Source organism: Amphiprion ocellaris, chromosome 17 (genome assembly GCF_022539595.1).
Source record: "Amphiprion ocellaris isolate individual 3 ecotype Okinawa chromosome 17, ASM2253959v1, whole genome shotgun sequence".
In the NCBI taxonomy this organism is placed as follows: Eukaryota; Metazoa; Chordata; class Actinopteri; family Pomacentridae; genus Amphiprion; species Amphiprion ocellaris.
The window spans coordinates 2779899-2799637 of NC_072782.1; the positions used below are offsets into that span (position 1 = coordinate 2779899).

The 19739-nt window shown below is 39.8% G+C and overlaps 1 protein-coding gene across 8 annotated transcripts in view; it reads right to left on the reverse strand.

Moving 5' to 3' along the window:
- Positions 1-19739, reverse strand: part of LOC111565724 (ankyrin-1-like) — a 132200-nt gene that overhangs the window by 4796 nt on the left and 107665 nt on the right. For 2 of the 8 annotated variants that reach the window (XM_055019066.1, XM_055019064.1), the window contains 10 exons: positions 19432-19551; positions 18060-18144; positions 16043-16117; positions 14237-14368; positions 13677-13835; positions 11507-11578; positions 4005-4665; positions 2619-2889; positions 2202-2273; positions 181-276 (listed from right to left, as the gene is read on the reverse strand). In XM_055019066.1, the coding sequence (XP_054875041.1) occupies positions 208-276; positions 2202-2273; positions 2619-2889; positions 4005-4665; positions 11507-11578; positions 13677-13835; positions 14237-14368; positions 16043-16117; positions 18060-18144; positions 19432-19551 (1716 nt within the window). In that variant the 3' untranslated portion in view covers positions 181-207. Of the gene's footprint in view, positions 1-180; positions 277-2201; positions 2274-2618; positions 2890-4004; positions 4666-11506; positions 11579-13676; positions 13836-14236; positions 14369-16042; positions 16118-18059; positions 18145-19431; positions 19552-19739 lie in introns of those variants that run through there. The other 6 variants (XM_055019068.1, XM_055019065.1, XM_055019067.1 and 3 more) reach the window with 6 other exon arrangements.

Below are 19739 nucleotides of genomic sequence, written 5' to 3' on the forward strand. Positions count from 1 at the left end.
CAAAACGCGGGCGAAATCACTTCGGCCTTCCATAAAATTACAATCAATGTGTACTTTATTGTGAATCAGTGAAAGGAAACAGCATGTGAGCCACTATCAGGCTCTAATTGTCTGATAGTTTGCCATGCAGGCTTCTATCCAAGCACTGGGATGCACAAGTGCTTGTGGTTTGTCCCGTACCTGGAGGACTGGGTAGTATTGTGTATTTCAGTGTTTAACTCTCCGCAGACTGGTACGCTGCACTGACTGAGCGCCCTTTCTCACATCCACCCCCACCTGGAGCAAGGAGGGAGGGAGGAGGGAAGGAAACAACACTCGGACCCGTTAACTGCTGAAGCCTCGACATGAAACCAGAGCAGGAAACTAACTGGTCTGTCCACCGGCCAGCTTCTGTGGCTCCACCAAACACCACAGCTTTACTTTAACCCTCGTGTCGTCCTGCGGATCAAAATTGATCGTTGCAAAGTTTGAAAATGTGGAAAAAAAATCTATTTTCACAGTGAAACTTCTGATGTCCACATTTTCAACATTTTTGGGAAATGTTTGAACATTTTTTGGTGGGAAAAAAGAAATGTTTCTGAAAAACATTCACAAAAAAATGTACCAAAATCCAGCAAAATTCACCGGATTTTGGTTGATTTTTTGTGAATGTTCTTAAAGAAAATATTAGAAGTTTGACTGATATATATGTAATCACTTTAGATATTTTTAGGATTTTTTGGAAGATTTTTACTCACTTTTTGAAAATATTTACAAGAATTTTCTTGCCAAATTTGGAGGATTTTTTAAAATAAACTTAAGCGGAACTTTTAAGGAATTATAGGAATTTTCTTCCTGAAGGTTTCACAAATTTTCAGAAATTTAGGGAATTTTTTTGCTGAATTTTTGGATTTTTTTCAGACAGGAAACAATATGTTTTGGTGCCATAAATGAGGACAACAGGAGGGTTAAGAAGTCATTCGGGAAGTCAGATTAGATTACAGCTCTCAGTTTTCTACTGTCACAGATGAAAGCATTGGCACCCCTGGATTTTTTCCAGAAAATACACCATTTCTTCCAGAAATTGTTGCAGTTACAAACATTTTTGGTATACACGTGTTTATTTCCTTGATATGCACTGGAAAAACACAAAAAATTGACAGAATTTTACACAAATCTCAAAGAATTGTTGGCACCCTCAACTTAATATTTGGTTGCACACCCTTTGGAAGAAATAACTGAAACCAGTCACTTCCTATAACCATCAACACGCTTCTTACACCTCTCAAATGGAGTTTTGGACCACTCTTCTTTTGCAAACTGCTCCAGGTCTCTCAGATTTGAAGGCTGCCTTCACAAAGGAACACAACATTTAGTCACAAGTATCTGGAACTGAACGATATAGGATTCTACTTCATGATAAAAATGACAAAAGTCATACAAAAAAAGACAAAAGCAACAAAAACAAGGCAAAATATTACAAAAATGACACAAAACAAGAAAAGTGAGACAAAATGACAAAACTTGAGACAAACTACATGAAACAAAACAAGAGACAAAAAAATGTGATAAAAAAAATTACAAAACAAAAAAGACAAAAAATCAGACAAAATATTACAAAAATGAGAAACAAAATGACAATGAGCAATCTAGTATTTTAGTTCATGATCAAAACAATGTGTCATCATCTAGAAATTATTTTAAATTTATAGTTTTACTAATTTAACAGCAATTTTTACATCTCTCCATAGGTGTTGAATGGGATTTAGATCTGGACTCATTGATGGCCACTCTCCAGCGATTTGTCTCAAATTATGTCAATTTTGTCTTTTGTCTTCTCCTTTTTTTGTGTTTTTCCGATGCACATCAAGGAAATAAACACCTGTACACCAAAAACATTTTGTATTTGCAATAATTTCTGGGAGAAATGGTGTATTTTCTGGAAAATTCCAGTGTTGCCAATGCTTTCGTCCATGATTGCATATGGCCATTCTGCATCATTCCAGGATGCTAAATGCTTTCTGAACCATTTGCTGGTGTGTTGTTGCTGTTTCTGCTGATGGGGACAGAATACTTTTAAGCAACATTTGGCTGGTGGCTACTGTTAATTTCCCACCCTGTGTACCAGGCTATGTGACTCATTCACAGTAAAAAGCTGTCTGCTCGGGTGTACAGTGTTGGTGCGTGACTCAGTGGAAATAATAAAAACACGTCTGACTCACCTTTCTAGCCAGAACGCTTCCATGTTCTTCCACAAACTGAGCCCCGGCAGCATAATCCTCCTTCTCCTCTCTCTGGAAAACACAATTTATATGTAAATAGCTGTTCAGGATCCTCATGAAGTAATCAGAAATGTTAAAACAATAAATCATCTGACATGGCAGCTTTGCCCCATGTGTTGCGCCACACAACACATCATTTTAGTCTGGCTCTGTGATCACAGTGATCAATCATCGCTGTGGATGATTGCTGAGCCGCTAAGCGAGACTAAAACTGCTGATGACCGCGATTCAAAAAAAAAGAAAAACTTGAATGACCGTCTTCTGATTTTGATAGTGAAAAAAAGAGAACTGGATGGACAAAGATGCTTTCCCCCTCCAGGTGCAGGAAGCGGCGGGTGGTCGGCGTGGAAACCTGACCTGTCCCCGCCTCTGCTCCTGCTCCCAAGCTCGCTGGCCTGCCTCCTGATGGGAGAAGCCCAGCCCCTTGTCAAACGGCTGCGTGCCCTGCAGGAGGCGCCCACGCAGCACATGAGAGTAACCCGTGTCACACACCGGAGTCAGCAGGGCCTCCTGGGCCACGTGCAAGCCCGGCACGCCGCCGTCACGTCCCGACGACACCGAGCCCACCCAGCCCTGCAGGGAGTCTGTGTCCGGTAGGTAGGGTTGAAACGCTCCGCCTCCCACAACGCTGCCAAGCACAAAGCAAATAATAATCACTTTATTTATACGGCACTTTCAATTCAAAGTGCTTTAAAGGGCAAGCAACAGATAAATTACAATAAAATGATAAAAACAATGGCTGGGAAGACACAATAACAACAATAACAACGATAAACAACAACGTCGGACGGAAGAGCGTTCAATAAAGACGGAAATAAAAACCCCGCACACCAACTGGCTTCTTTTTAACTCTATGACAGGGGTGTCAAACTCATTCTAGTCCAGGTTCCACATTCAGCCCAGTTTGATCTCCAGTGACCAGTAAAATCACAGCATAATCACAGCATATAAATAACCACAACTCCTCATGTTTCCTTTGTTTTAGTCCAAAAAAGTAAATTCCGAGAATGTTCACATTTAAGGAATTATCTTTTTACCAAACATTATGAACAACCTGAAATTTCTTCAGAAAAATAAATTCTGTTTCATCAACATTCTGCCTCAGTTTATCATTTCCACATTACAACTTCCAGATCACAGAGTGTCTACAAAGGAACACAACATTTAGTCACAGCTATCTGGAACTGATTGAAAGAGGATTTTACTTTATGATCAAAACAACTCGTCATGGTGTAGAAATTATTTTAAATTTATAGTTTTACTAGTTTAAACTCTGCAGTTAATGTCTTCTCTGGAATTTTTACACTTTAAGGGCCGGACTGGACCCTCTGGAGGACCGCTTTTGGCCCATGAGCCGCATGTTGGACACCCCTGCTCTAGGGACAGTCAGCAGAACCGTCCTCTGGGAGCTCAAGGACCTTGCTGGTTCATATGGGACTACAAGCTCCTTTAAATATGATGTCCCAGTGCCATTTACAGCTTTATATGTGAATAGCAGCATCTTACAATCAGCTCTAACATGAAGTGGGAGCCAACACTGGTAACTGTGTTCTGTAAAGTATGAAAGCTCCTCTTAGGCAAGCCTGACAGGAGAGCATTACAATAATCCAATCTAGAAATCACAAAAGAATGGAAAAGAACCTCGTGGATGGAGGGAGAAAGAAAACAACAATATAGCAGATGGATTAACAGCCATTACAGGTAGAAAAATGAAATGTGGTGAGTTTTTTAAAGGCGTCCTACCGGTTGTCTCCGTTGTGCTCTGAAGCCCGGCTCAGTCCCATCACGTCACACCGCTGGGCGTACACCTGCTGGCCTGCAACAACAGAAATCCCCTCCACTGAGCCCAGCCCTACACCTCCTCCACCTCCTCCTCCTCCTCCTCTACTTCCTCCTCCCACCACCTCCGCTCTCCTGGCGTCCGACCTCTGACCTCCCAGCTGGCCGTTCAGATTGACCTTGGGAACGGCGCCACTGGCCCTCACCCTGTCCCTCTCCGCCAGAGCACTCGCCGGCTCCGGTGGTGCCTCCTCCTCCTCAACCTCCCCTTCCTCCTCCTCCTCCTCCTCCTCCTCCAGCTCCATGATGGAACCGCTGGCCCCGCTGGCTCCGCTGCTCGGGCGGCCCAAGCTGCAGGGCAGAGAGAGCGTGGCGCCCTCCGAGTCGTCGGCGCGACTGCTGCCCTCCAGCGACGAGTCCTCCACCGTGACCAGCGAGGGGCTGACCCCCGCTGGCCACACCTGGACGTCCGACATCTCCATCAGAGTGTCCTCCTCCGTGGTGGCGATGGGGGCGCACTCCAGGCTGGAGACCTCCTGCCAGTAGGGCTCCACGCCCAGCGGAGAGGGCAAGCTGTACTGCATGGAGGCCGGGGACAGAAGCTCCTCCTGTACCAGCCCATAACCTGGAGGGGAGACAGGGGCGAGACAAAAGAAAGACTAACACCAAGCAGGCACAGCCACGGAAGGATGGCGGGTGGTGGGTCCACTGTTTCTCCCACCTACGAGGAAACAGTGGGGCTCGGCCATGTCCCAATACACCAGGAGAGGAAAGAGAGTCTGTTTGAGAGTTTGGAGCCACTAATTCAAGATTAACCCTCCTGTTGTCCTCATTTACGGGCACCAAAAAACACTGTTTCCTTGTCTGAAAAAAATCCAAAATTTCAGCAAAAAAACTCGAGAATTTTCTGAAAATTTGCAAAACCTTCCGGAAGAAAATTCCAATAACTGCTTAAAAGTTTCCCTTAAGTTTTATTTTTAAAAAAACAAAACAAATTTGGCAAGAAAATTCTTGCAAATATTTTCAAAAAATTAGTAAAAATCTTCCAAAAAAAATTCCTAAAAATATCTAAAGTGATTCCATATATATCAGTAAAACTTCTAATATTTTCTTTAAGAACATTCACAAAAAAATCAACCAAAATCCAGCAAAATTTGCTGGATTTTGGTTGATTTTTATGTGAATGTTCTTAAGAAACATTTTGAACATTTCTTTTTTCTACCAAAAAATGTTCAAAGATTTCCCAAAAATGTTGAAAATGTGGACATCAAAAGTTTCACTGTGAAAATATATATATTTTTCCACATTTTCAAACTTTAAACCGGGTCAATTTTGACCCGCAGGACGACACGAGGGTTAAACATTCTGCATTTTGTTCATAGACATATTAAGAGCCAGACTCCCAGACAACAGCTTACTTTCATTACATTCATTTTTCCGCTGCTTTTTTTTCCAAATTGATACTGAAATATTTGGACCGATTTCCGTCCGTTTAGGTGGCTGTCATTGGGACACAGCGGTATGTGCGAGGTGGGGGGGTAACAGGGGTTTGGGTGTTTCATCCATTGTTTGTGAGGTGAATGATGCAGGGCTCTAGTTTGCTACGAGAGTGAATCTGCAGAACAGAAACTGTTCCTCACTAAGAAAAAAAGAAGTGCAGAGTTATTTATTGAACGTGGGGTTGGTACGATATCAATTTTTCATAGCGTCTGGGTTGAAGTTTGGGTTTTTATTCTCTTCCTCTGACATCTTAGCAGTGTCTGGGGAAACGATTCCAATCAGCTTTCTGCATCTGGAGCTCTTTAATATGACTGACCATCACGTGGAGAAATATGGATTTAGATCAGAGGCGTCAAACTCATCTTAGTTCAGGTTCCACACTCAGCTCAATTTGATCTCAAGTGGACCAGACCAGTAAAATCACGGCATAATAACTTAACAAAAACAAGACACAGAACGGCAAAAGCAAGAAACAAAACAACAAAACATTAGACAAACGACACGAAACAACAAAAAAAAGGGACCAAAAATTAGACAGAAAAGTTACAAAACGACAAAAATGAGACAAAAAATACACAAATGACACAAACGAGACAAAAAATGACAAAAGCTAGAAAAAAACGACAAAACAATAGAACACGGATACAAACAACACAAGCAAAAAAAACAGAAAACGACAAAAATGATACACAAAGCAATGCATAAAGCAAAACACAAAATGACAGAAAAAGTAGACAAAAAACACAAGCTAGACAAAAAAGAAACACAAAACGACAAACACACGAGACAAACCACAAAAGTGAGACAAAAGACAAAAAACAATAAAAACAAGACAAAATATTACAGAAATGAGACACAAAACGACAGCAAACAACAAAATGAGACAAACGACACGAAACAAAACAAAAAAAGAAAAAAAATTAGACAAAAAAACTTATAAAGTGACAAAAAAAGATACAAAATGACAAAAAGAAGACAAAATTTACATAAATGAAGCAAATGAGACCAGAAGTCACAAAAGCAAGAAAAAAGCAACAAAAAACAAGACAAACAATACAAGCAAGACAAAAAAAACCACAAAACAACAAAAACATGAGACAAACAACAAAAGTCGGACAAAAAAAAACAACAAAAACAAGAGAAAATATTACAAAAATGAGACACAAAATGACAAAAGAACAATGAACAATCTAGTATTTTACTTTCTGATCAAAACAACTTGTCATCTTCTAGAAATTATTTTAAATTTATAGTTTTACTAATTTACAATCTGCAGTTAATGTCTTCTCTGGAATTTTTACACTTTGAGGGCTGGATTGGACCCTCTGGAGGACCGCTTTTGGCCCACGGGCCGCATGTTTGACACCCCTGGTTTAGATCATGAGTAAGTGTTTAGATTCTTGTTTATGTCGGGGCGACTGCATAAATTTCTTCTCCGTATAAATACGTTTTCTAAAGACGTTTCTTATCGTTCCAACCCTCGTCTCCACTCTGGGTGGGAATCGGCAGCATCTTGCACATTCTGCAGAGGAAAATGCAAGCTACTGTCGCTCTTGCATTCTCCTGCAGTGTAGCTGCACATCAGAGTCATGCATTTATTCATTTGTACCCCAAACATCCAAATCAAAGTCTCACACACACACATACATAAATACGCACACACATCAAAAAAAACTCTTTACACTTTAAAATTTCATTTTATCAGTGACTGTTGGTTTCCTTTCTGATTCTAAATTGAAAGAATAGTTTTTATAAATGTAAAATCAGTCACTTAATTGCAGCATTTCTTATTAAGCTCATAAAGAGAATCAGCAGGACTTAAATATTGATGATTATATTAGAAATTAACAGCTTAAACCACTTTAATGTACATTTTTTATCACTAAGTCCAGAATAACACTTGATTATAATAAGCAACCTGTAAACAAACTATTTTTTGTGCTTCACCATGAATTTTTGCTGTAATATAATTACCAAGACATCATTCAGTGTGGCACGAAGACACACAAATACACACAGTCAAATACGCAATCACACTTTATAATCAGGGTTAAGTTTAGTCATATTTCTACAGAATATATTTAAGGACACAAATGATATATTAAACATTATTTTTGTCATTCAGGTTTATAGAAAGGCTTTATTTGTGTTCTGAATCGCATTGGGATTTACAAAAAAGATGTTTTTTTGTTTTGATCTTGATTTTTTCTTTCATACCTGTCACTTCTTTGTTTTTCAATGAATATGCAAATGAAAAAATATACATATTATAATAATACAGTTATATAAACAAATGTATTGTAACAGTTGCAACAATTTGACGGAGAGGCACTTTGCTTTCTTGTCTATTATTGTGCTAAATTATAATCATTACTATATAAAATAATTATTGGCTATTTAGCTGTAATCTACATGTTGATATTTAGTCATTAAAATGGAACAAATCTTCTCTCATTTTGACATGTGTGACCAATTTGGATTGGGGACCGTCTGATCAATCAGTGCAGTGAGCAAAATGTTTTTGTGTTGGTGTTCAGATGAATGGAATAAAGCAAGATTGGACAGTAAAGAAGCATTTCACCCATCGTCAGTGTTTGGATGTGTTCACATTTCCACTGGAATCTTTCCGTGTCAAGCGCTGTGTCAAACTGACAGATTACAATAGAAGTATAATGAGGTTTATAATATTTTGAAAGCACTTTCACAGCAAAACAAACTCACCAAAAGCTAAAAAAAACTACTTTATTCCTGTCCTAAACCCAACTAGATCTTTCTACCAGCCTCAGTGCTGGTACAGCAAGTGAACCTGGGACAGAAATTTGTAGTAATCACTGACTTATAGACAATACAGGAAGTATATTTCACACCTTATTAATACTAAAATGAGCATTTGAACAACTTCTATTATAAATCTGAAGAAATACGATGGAGCTTAACACTATATTTCACACTATGAAGTGATATCTTGTAGCTGTGAAAACAAGACATGGTACAAAGTGAGAGATATCTAAATGTTCAAACGGCATCAACTTTCACAAAGGTTGGCACAACTAACATGTATGTTTGCAGACACATCCTGTTGTATATATAAATATCTAGCAAGTTAGGAAATTATTAGTTGAAACAGCAAAGTCGCCTTTCCCCTGTGCTGCCAGTAAAGGCAGATACTACTCTAAGAATTTAAATGCTTCATGAACAACCAGTGAATCTGTGGTGCTAAAAACTGAATCTTTCTCTGATGTAATCAACCACCAGTCTGCTCAGTCAGTGCGCTAATGGGTGAAATACCTCTTTACTGTGGAGGTAGTTTTCTCTCAGAGTTTATGGACCGTGGTGTGGGTAAAGCATGTGTGTGTTTCTGGGATGGTTCAGGGCCAAGATGGTCAGAGGTGGCGTCAGAATGAAGGTGAACAGGGAGGAATGGATTAGAATGAGAGTTAGAATGAGTTAGATGAGCGTGGGTTAGCGATTCCCTTCACTCCTGCTGTTTAAACACCAACACGCACACACACGAGTGTCAGAGGCACGACATGTAGTGAAGCACAAATGAATTACACACAGATTGACATGACACGAGAAACAAACAAAAGACGCACTGCACAGCACGCTAGTCAGTTCACCACTACACACACATACATTTACACACAATACTGCACTCGTATTTAAAAAAAAAAACAGATGAGGACATACAGTTTTGGCTCACAGGTGAGGCTCAAATGTACAGAAAATATCACATACACCCAAACTGATACACAAACACACACCTCACAGCAATATTCTTGCTGGCAGATAACGTTCAGACGATGTCACCAGTGAGTGCGTTGACAAACTTGGGCAAAAAATGGTGCATAAAACTAACAAATTTTTGATTAATTAAAGGATCTCTGCTGCTTATACACGTTGTAATTGCTGAACACAATTACAAAGTTTTTCTTGCAAGAAGAAAACGGCGCACAAACCATAGGGTCCCACTCGCTTTTATCAAAAATTGAAAGTATTTTCAGTGAATTATTTTGCCCATGAATGACAGACACCGTCCCACAGCGACATCGTACAAGGAACATTATTTGCAGCTGATCATGTGTTACAGCGTAGCATTAAAAAAACACACCATTTATGTTACAGGAAAAGAAAAAAACAACATTTGTTTGTTAATATAATAGCATTAAAACAAGACTGGAGTACACCCACTGAACGGAGGAAAAACATTTTACACTGTGAAGAAAAACTTCGTACATTGAAAGCATGCCATGCACATAATCAAAAAACAGCAAATTTTATTCCTCTTAAAGATACTCCGCACCCACACAAACCTGTCACTGTACAGATAAAAATCATCCTAATAGATCTGGGTAGGAAGGTATTTTAATTATTAACTCAAGTATTACACTGAGCCTACTTTATCTTGCAAGGTTTTTCTTATAAAGCTCATAAATTCCTTGCAAGCTGAGCTTAAAAAGGTGATTTTCTGGACTGTCTATAAGCTAATTCAGCTGAAGCCCAGGTCTGACACACACACCAACACACACACACACCAGCACACACACACACACACACACACACACACACACACACACACACACACACACACACACCGTAACAGCAAAACATGCAGCATGCGCATGCACAAACTGTAGTAACACACACAGAGCTGGATTTAAAGAGGAGGAGAGGGTCCCCACTCGACTGAACGAGGGAGGAGAGCGCAGGAAAATAAGATGACAAGAGAAGAGGAGGCCCAGAGGTCAACATGAGGTCATATGAGGTCAGAGGTCGGACAGGAAGAGCTGTGAGGAAGAAGAGCAGGAGAAGGGAGGAGGAAGAGCAGGAAGAGGAGGAGGAGGAGGAGGAGGAGGAACAGGGCGGCTTGGGCAGCAGATATGACATGTCACAGGTTCAGAGAAAAAGGTAGAAAGTAGACAGAATCCGGAGGAAAAGACGAAACTTCGAGATGGCGAGAACATTGCAGTGACAATGTCTGCCGTCAAACGTGGACGGGTGAAATTTAGTCTTGTTCTCAGGAAGACAGAAAGAAAGAAAGAAGGTAGAAACAAGGTATGAAGGCCCAGAGCACACTATCATCTGTGTACTAGTGTTTCCATCCCAGACGTACACACACAGGCATGTATGCGTACACACATGCATGTATGTGTACACACACTGGTCCACACACACACGTAATCTAAACAATCTCTAACATCCGTGATAAAAATGGAGGATTTACAAATATGTTAAATGTTGGCCTTAAAATGTCGTATTTACTCTTAAAACCATGTCGGTAAGTGAGAGTGAGAATTATCCTCATATAAGTCAGAATAAAAACCATCATGTTCAGGGCTCAAGTATGAGGTGTGAAAAGAATCCAGAGGAAAAGACGAAACTTCGAGGACATTGCAGTCATGTGACAATGTCTGCTGTCAAATGAGGACGGGTGAAATTTTGTCTTGTTCTCAGGAAGACAGAAAGAAAGAAAGAAGGTAGAAACAAGGTGTGAAGGCCCAGAACACACTATCATCTGTGTACTAGTGTTTCCATCCCACACATACACACACACACCCACATGTAATCTGAACAATCTAACATCCGTGATAAAAGCTGAGGTTTTACAAATATGCTAAATGTCGGCTTAAGCGCCTTAAAATGTTGCATTTACTCTTAAAACCCTGCCGGTAAGTGAGAGTGAGAATTATCCTCATATAAGTCAGAATAAAAACCATCATGTTCAGGGCTCAAGTATGAGGTGTGAAAAAGTGTAACTGAAAAAAACATGACTTGTGCCCCAGTGAGGAATGCACGGAGGCGGTGTTAGTGCATGCTGCAAGAGGCTGGGCTCATGGTGGAAGACCGACACCATTCCTCAGACCTCCGAGACATCACCTGATCATCCTCATCATCATCATCATCATCATCATCATCATGTCATGAGCAGCAAACCACCATGCAGCCCGAGTTCAACTTCAACTTACCCCTTCTGAAAAACGGGGGTCTAATAACTCGTGGCTTGTGCACAAGGCGCGATGGCCTTGTGTCCGTGATCTCTTGTGGGGCAACAGAGACAAGGTAAAATGGCTGTTACTCAGACTCAGCGCAGGCAGAGGAGGTTTGCAGAGGTGGAAAGTAAATAATAGCTCACCTTCTTGTGCTGAATAGGTCAGACTTTTAGTAGTGCTAGTGTTACGACCAATACATCTAAATATAGACTGTGTATTTAACTGCCTGTTCTCTTTGTAACATGTTCCTGAGCATTTCCTGACGTGTTCTGATGGCGCCAAGCACATGAAATACTGTACACGGTAATAAAGTAATTGACTCACATTCTTGTGAGCTTTATATTTCTGCCAGTTACAGATCATTACGGCACAAAAATCAAACAACAAGCTCAGTCTTTTATATTTATTTAATTAGGGATGTCCGATAATATCAGCCTACCAATAGTATCAGCCGATATTGGCATAAAAATTTAATATCGATCAATATGGTTCTGGTTTTTTTTTTTTGCCTATCATGAAAGCCAATAAAATAATGCCTGGATTTCGCCGACATTTACCGGACTCATAGAGGAAGGGAGAGTTTGAACTGTTGTTTGAGACAATTTTTAAAAAAAAGAAAAGGCATAAATATGGTATTTTTTCCATAACTTTAGTTGAAGTAGTTTTCTTATTTTGCACAGACAATGTTTACATCTGAAAGCCTTGTTGCATTTGAGAATGCATCCAATGGGGCATCATAATAAAATCAGGCATGATGTGTTAATTCCACCACAGGAGATATGTGATGTTACCTAAAATTAGTTTAACAGCCCACATATATCGGTATCGGTTGATATCGGAATTGGAAATTGAGAGTTGGACAATATCGGCATATCGGTTATTGGCAAAAAAAACAATTTCGGACATCTCTATATTTAATCCTATGTTTACCTTCAAAACTTTAAAGAGCCCATATTATGCACATTTACAGTTTTAGAACTGTATTTTGGGATCTACTTATATTCATTTACATGCTTTGATTTTCAAGAAACACATTATTTTTCTCACACTTTACCTAAATGTTTGATGCTACCTCCTGTCCCTGTCAGCGAGGTAACACTGGTTACATATCATGAAGTAACGTCCATGAATATGTGCTTTGAGAATAGCAGATGCTCCGCTAACTAGTGGTAACAAATCTATACTGCAAGACTTGGCATCTATCTGCTACCAAGTAAATACAGGGCCACTATCGCTGATACCGATACTCCAGACTAACTTTTTCAGTAGTTGGTAGGTTTAGAACAAAGGCTAGATGCTGTATAAGGTCGTCCACATCCGTAATGAAGATGGGGTTGTAAATGCTCACAGGGTTTAAGAATCAGACTAATTCCTGGGTAGGTTTTCTGTGGGTCAGACCAGGAAGAAACTGGGTTGCCGATAAAATCACAAAGTGATGGAAAACCTCCTTAAACAATGTTCATTTTTGAAAGTTTGGTCAATATTTGTGCAATAATTCTGTCACTAAAATAGGAAATACTCTTTTAAGATGCATTTTTACAAAAAATTTTTTGCACAGAGTTACTTTTGCTATGATGACAACAAATTCCCTCCATGGTTATTGTCTTTTATAACAAAGCGTGACAGACATTGTGAGTTCGTCGAATGATATCGTTCAATATCATTGCCAGCGCTGGTATCGATATTATTGATATTTGGATCGATCCACCCACCTCTACTGCAAACAGAATAACTGTGATGAAGCTGCTTATTCTCTGAGGCTTAACGAGCTGCTTGGTTTGTAAATATGTGACGTAGATGACTAACAGAAGAAAAGTAAGAAGCAGTGTTTTCTGTGGGAGACTTTGTACCTTTTACATGCACAGAAGAAGCTATGTAACTCACTACAGTTAAAGTAAAACCCCAGAAACATAATATGGGCTCATGAACAAAAAGTTTTGTTACATATTTGAGAAACTAAAACTACCAGATTTGTAATTTGTAACAGAAAATATGGACACAAGGTAGTTAAATACAAAATGAAATCACTCATACTATCATTTTTGCTCTCTAATTATACTGGGGTAATTCATTGTTGACTCTATAAATAGTATTTTGATTCTTGTGTCTTGTGTGAGTGATCTTGTGACGTGTTTGTGTGTCTTACCATTAATGACGCTGGGGGACAACAACGTGGAGTCACGGTCGCCCAGTCTGCAGGCGCCCTCCTCTGAAGAACTGGCCGTAGGCGGCGGACCGGGACCCTCCAGAGAGGTGACGATGTCGGCACGATCAATGTTCTTCAGAGCGGTATACAGACTCTCCACTGGGGGGAGACACATCGGGGAGAGGACAAGAGACAACAGGAAAGGGAGAGACCAACGGAGGAGTAACGAGTACACAGCGAGGACACAGAGGAGTTACAGATGGAAAAACTACTGACTTATTGTTTTATTCAGGCTTCTTAGATTTTTGTGTCAAATTAGCTGTTAGCATTTGTAGTATGTGCATGGAAGATATGACGATTCTCAGCCAAATTCTAGAGTTATAAGGGTTAGTCTTCTATAATTAACACTTGGGTTAATGACGCTGCCGGTGTAGAGAGCTGGACTGATTAAAGCAGCATATCTGTTCCCTCACGCGTGCCTGAGATGGACAACTGAAAACTCAGCTGAGACACTTTCTAAACAAAGCCTTACTCATCGTTTTAAATCTCCTAAGACTTACTCTTGGCCCTTTTGCCTTCTCTGCTGGCCCACAGGTTGAGCAGGGCAGAGCTCTGGTCCAGCAGTGAGTTTGGATTCTCCACACGGATTCTGTTGATGTCGTCCACGCCGAACTGAAGCTCCCGTGCCAACTCTGACAGGAGGACAAGCAAGTAGATAAACACATACAAATAAAAACTGAGAAACAGATGCAAGAGATGATACATCAATGAGCCAAAATATCACCACCACTGATTAGCTCATGATGTGTCAAAGTCTGTGATGTATCAGCTAGCTGTACAGCAATGAAAGCAACTGGTAGCCAACATGCTAGATGTAGGAAAAATGGGCGGGGGGTTCTGATGTCCAGACAATTCAATAGGAGCTTCTCTGAAATGGTAGGCTCTGTTGGACTAGACTGTGTTGGAACCAAGCAGAGGTTTGAAGACGTGTATCTACCTGTTGTAGCCGTCTGCAACCACTTGGAAGCGGTGTAAAAATTATTTGGAACAACTAGAAAAGATTACTAGACTACTGTTGTCCATGTTTGTGCTATTGTTTGGCCTTTTGCTTTGTTGTGTAAAAGACACAATTCATGGTGGAGTCACAAGCAGTGCTTGTAAAGACATGCATTGCTCATCATCCTGAAAGGACCCTTTACCCTCTCTGGGTCAAGTCAACCTTTCAACCAGTCAGCTTTTAATTTTTGCATAGAACTACTACAACTTAGCGATGCAACATTAGTGGGAGAACTCCATGAAAGTGGAGTCTCTGTAGACTCTGCATTGCCTGAATTCCACAAATCTTTCACTCTGTGTAGATGGAGAACTGGGTCAATATATAACTGAGGAACTTTTGAAGTCCATAGGATATATCTTGCATACATTTTTATTAATAGTGAAAAACAACTAATTTTTTTAATGTTCATTCTGATCATGTCTTTACAAATTCCATAATTATTTATTATGGAAACAATCATTTATTAATAAAAAATGACTGGATATCACTAAAATGTCAACTAAATAACCGTCACAATTTAATACCAACCACCTTCTAATGAGCTAAACAATAACAAAATGAGTTTATTCAGAAATAGTCTTGATTGTGTTCTTTTTATTAAGGTGAGATAATCATGACAGATATTTCTTTTTTTGGCAATATATCAAATTTTATATGGAAAATAACAAATTGTATCTATGTCCCAGAAATCACTTTCCACTAAGTTCCCCATTACAAAAACACCTCTCAAGGAAGTGTGTTAATTCCAATCACATGACCTGCCCCACATGATGTCATTTCCTCCTGAAGAAAAGACTGGCCAGACTCCAAGGCTTTTTGAGTTATTTAATATAAAGTATTCAACAGGTTTACTACAATATCTTCATAAATATCTTTCAATTTCAATTTTACTGCATTGTATATATATATATATATATATATATATATATATATATATATATATATATATATATATATATATATATATATATATATATATATATATAATATTTAGAAGAATCCTTCTGTAAAAATGTCATGTGGTGTTTGGTTATAGATGACCATGTTGATTTTAGGCCTGAAAACAGCAAAAATGTCAACTATGATACAAAAAGAGCCGCAAGTTCCGCAATTATATATTGACCCAAATATACAAACAGAAAACAACAAGGAACTACAATTCTACTTTAACTATCTACCGACCATTCATTGCTAACCAGTCTAATCTGCAGCAAATCCAAATTGTAGCTTGTAGGACTATTAGCTCTGAGCTCAGACACAACCAACAGACTGTTGTGGTTCAGCGGTGTACGTATCTGAAATGACTAACCTGCCCAGCTCAAACCAAGCTGCTCAGATATGATGTTGATTTTGATCTCAGTCCTCTCCATGGCATTCACTGTGGCTAGAGAGGAGAAAAAAAACAGGCAGATCAGAAACACACAACATGGCACGCAAAGCCAGTGAGACCAGGACAAAATACTGTCTCATTTACTGAACTGAGGAGGCTCTAACTCGATTTGAAAAAAATACACAGTATGTATGTGTCTTAATTTATTTGGACAGTCCAGCAGGTACCATGTGACTATAATTTAAAATTTAGTGTGAAAGAACATTTTGTTGATGAGAGGATGGATACACAAAATCAGCTTGAGATTGTCCAAATATTGTTGCCATGTATGTTACAATACTGTAAATCAGGGGTGTCAAAACTCATCTTAGTTCAGGGGCCACATTCAGCCCGACAAAAAAAAGTGGACATATGACAAATGAGACAAAATATTACACACAAAAAAATAACAAAGCGAGAAATAAAATGACAAAAATAAGACAAAAAACACAAGCAAAACAAAAGGGAAACACAAAACGACAAAAATGTGAAACAAATGACAAAAGTCAGACAATAAAATACAAAAACAAGACAAAATATTACAAAAATGAGACAAACAATGTTAAAAACAAAAAAAAGACAAAAAAGTTACAAAGCAACAAAAATGGACACAAACGAGACAAAAAATTACGAAAAAGGAACAAAATGACAAAAAATAGACAAAAAACACGAAACCACACAAACGATACACAAAACAACGAATAAAGCGAAACACAAAATGACAAAAATAAGACAAAGAACACAAGCGAGACAAAAAGGAAACACAAAATGACAAAAATGTGAGACAAACGAAAAAAGTCTGATGAAAAAAGACAAAAAAAAACCAAAACAAGACAAAATATTACAAAAATGAGACGCAAAAGGACAAAAGAACAATGAACAATCTAGTATTTTACTTTATGATCAAAACAACTTGTCATGGTCTAGAAATGATTTTAAATTTATAGTTTTGCTAATTTACAATCTGCAGATAATGTCTTCTCTGGAATTTTTACACTTTGAGGGCCGGATTGGACCCTCTGGAGGGCCAGTTTTGGCCCACAGACCGCATGTTTGACACCCCTTCTGTAAATAATTGCTATTAGATTATTAAATTTTCCCTCCTTTTTGCTATTAAAATTGTCAACAGCAATACTCACCTCGACATAAAGCCTTACTCTGTTGGAGGAAATAAGCAATACCCAACACATAGTTTTTATTCATGTAATCCTCAGGGTTAGGACACCATATGGACAGGGGAGGTTAGAATTTGGGGTTCATTCAGATGCTAGTCCCACTAACCATAGTAGCATTCAGTAACCATTACAGAGGGACTGAGGTGCAACGTATCAGCGCTGTGTACTCAATAGACAGAAAAGGCCTTTCTTTCCCCGTCACCCCGCCCACCCGCCATCATCGCCATTTAAACCAACCAGAATGGTTGTCTTGACTGTGTTCATTAACCACAGGCCAGTATAAGGGCTCCTCTGTCTAGCTCCACTGCGAGGTCCTGCCCATTCTCAGTGCTAAGCTACGATGCTAATGCTAACAGCGTCTGCTGCCATGCCGTTGGACATCGCAGTGGAGCCACCAGCGCCATGCAAAACCAATCATGGAAGTCATTCATCGATTGCCATAGCTACCAGGACACTCAGGACAGAAAAAGGCTGATTTGCCATGTGCCATGGAGCCATTTTTGGGGTCATGTTGGAGGGGGGCGGCTGCTCATCTTTGCTCGCACATTCAAAAGGGTTTCCTCTAACTGCACTGCAAATAACTCTGGGGCATACTGTAGAGCAGTGCATTGCATCCAAGGCTCAGTCTTTGTGCCATGCGTGCACACGAGACATAAAGGGGAAAGTAGAGAGGGCGGAGTAAGAAGCAGGGTTGTGGGTAAAGGGGCAGTGCAACATTCAGCGCCTGTCTCCGCTGTGAGTTTACGAGGAGAGGGCTGGAGGTCAGGCGGCGAAGGACTTACCCACACCGGGCTCGTTCAGAGCACTGTAGCGCTCCCTCAGGGCGAGAGGGGTTAATGTCCGTCGCCGCTCCTCACTTCCAACAACCTGCAAGAGATTAAGAGCATTTTTACTCCGCCAACGAATGCGGTGGAGTTATGTGACCATCGGCGTACGTGAATCCTTCCTTCTGTCTGTTAGCAACATTACTCAAAAATGGATTAACAGATTTGGATGAAAATTCCAGGGAAGGTCAGAAATGACACAAGGACCACCTTATTAGGCTTATAGTCTGGATCCACAGATTTGTTAAAGATTTCTGTATCATTGCCAGATAGCAGCACGGCGTCACTGTAACCATGGCAACAAACGAACACTACGTCAGCTGTCTGCTGACGATCACATGACTGTGATCCTACTACAAATCCACTGCTGCCGACTTATCGGAAATGATACAAGGAACAATTGACTAAATTGTGGGGGTGTTTCTGAGTCCCATTAATTCCCGCCAACCGCTACATATTTAGGTCACACAATTCGGTATCTGCACATAACGAACACATGCAGAACACCTAATATCAGCGCAAGGTCAGGGAATGAACAGTCTTGGTGCAGTACTGCGCTCTCTGAGTGCTTTTCTTGTACCATAATTATGTAATGATTACTATGTAACATACTTTTTAAACTTTTATCAAACATTTTTGGCTCGTGTAACAATAGCATGATACAGTGCTTTGAACAGACTGCTGGTATAAATAAATTTACACTAATATCAGCCTGTGAAACATCTATCAGCATTCAGACATTCATCTTTTTGGTCATTTTTAATACTAATGACTTCTTGTAACTATAACTCAGATAAAGCCCACAGTAGACAATGCAAGAGAAATCTTAGAATTGTTGAGTCTCCATACCTTGAAAGCAGCCTGTCAGTCCAAGACTAAAACAAAATCTCAGGATCTAAATGTCCAGTTCATCAGCAGGCTCTAGCAGTCATAAATAGTCCATTTAGGTGGCCCATCAAAATAAACTGATGGGTTTTACGATGTTACAATAGCACTGCATTCTGTTCTGCTACTTAAATGCCAGCACAAATCTGATTTTGTATTCTGACTTCACCTCATCATCTAACTTTTAACTGATTTTTGTTAAAGTGGCATACATTTACTGAAGGAATCCTTTTTAATTTATTGGAAATTCGATACAGAACAATAACTTTTCTGAATTATTGGACAAGCCCCAAGTCCTGCAGAACACCTTTAGAAAACCTGACTTCGTATTCGGATGTCACATAACGAGACCTCCGTTTCATCAGACGTGATTTCTAGAGAAATTCAAGCACAAAAAGTTTACGTACGTATGCATGTGCGAGTGTGTCTGCAGGGAAGTCCTTACCTTGACACAAGGCGGCATGGTTATGTTCAGGTTACACAGGACGTGCTGTGTGTCCTCGTATTTGGTGCACTTCCGCAGAAAGGACAAAAATCCGGTAGCATCCTTGTTACTATCTCTGACCTAGCATAGCGAGATGGCAGATGGAGAAAGAGAGAACGAAAAAGAGGAGAGGGAGAATATGGAGAGAGGCAACGGAGGAGAAACCAGATAGATGAAAGAAGACAGACAGAGCAGAGAAGTGAGAGACAGAGACAGTTAGAAGAAGATGGAGCGAAGCAAGCGAGAAGAGGAGCAGGAGGAAGGGAAAA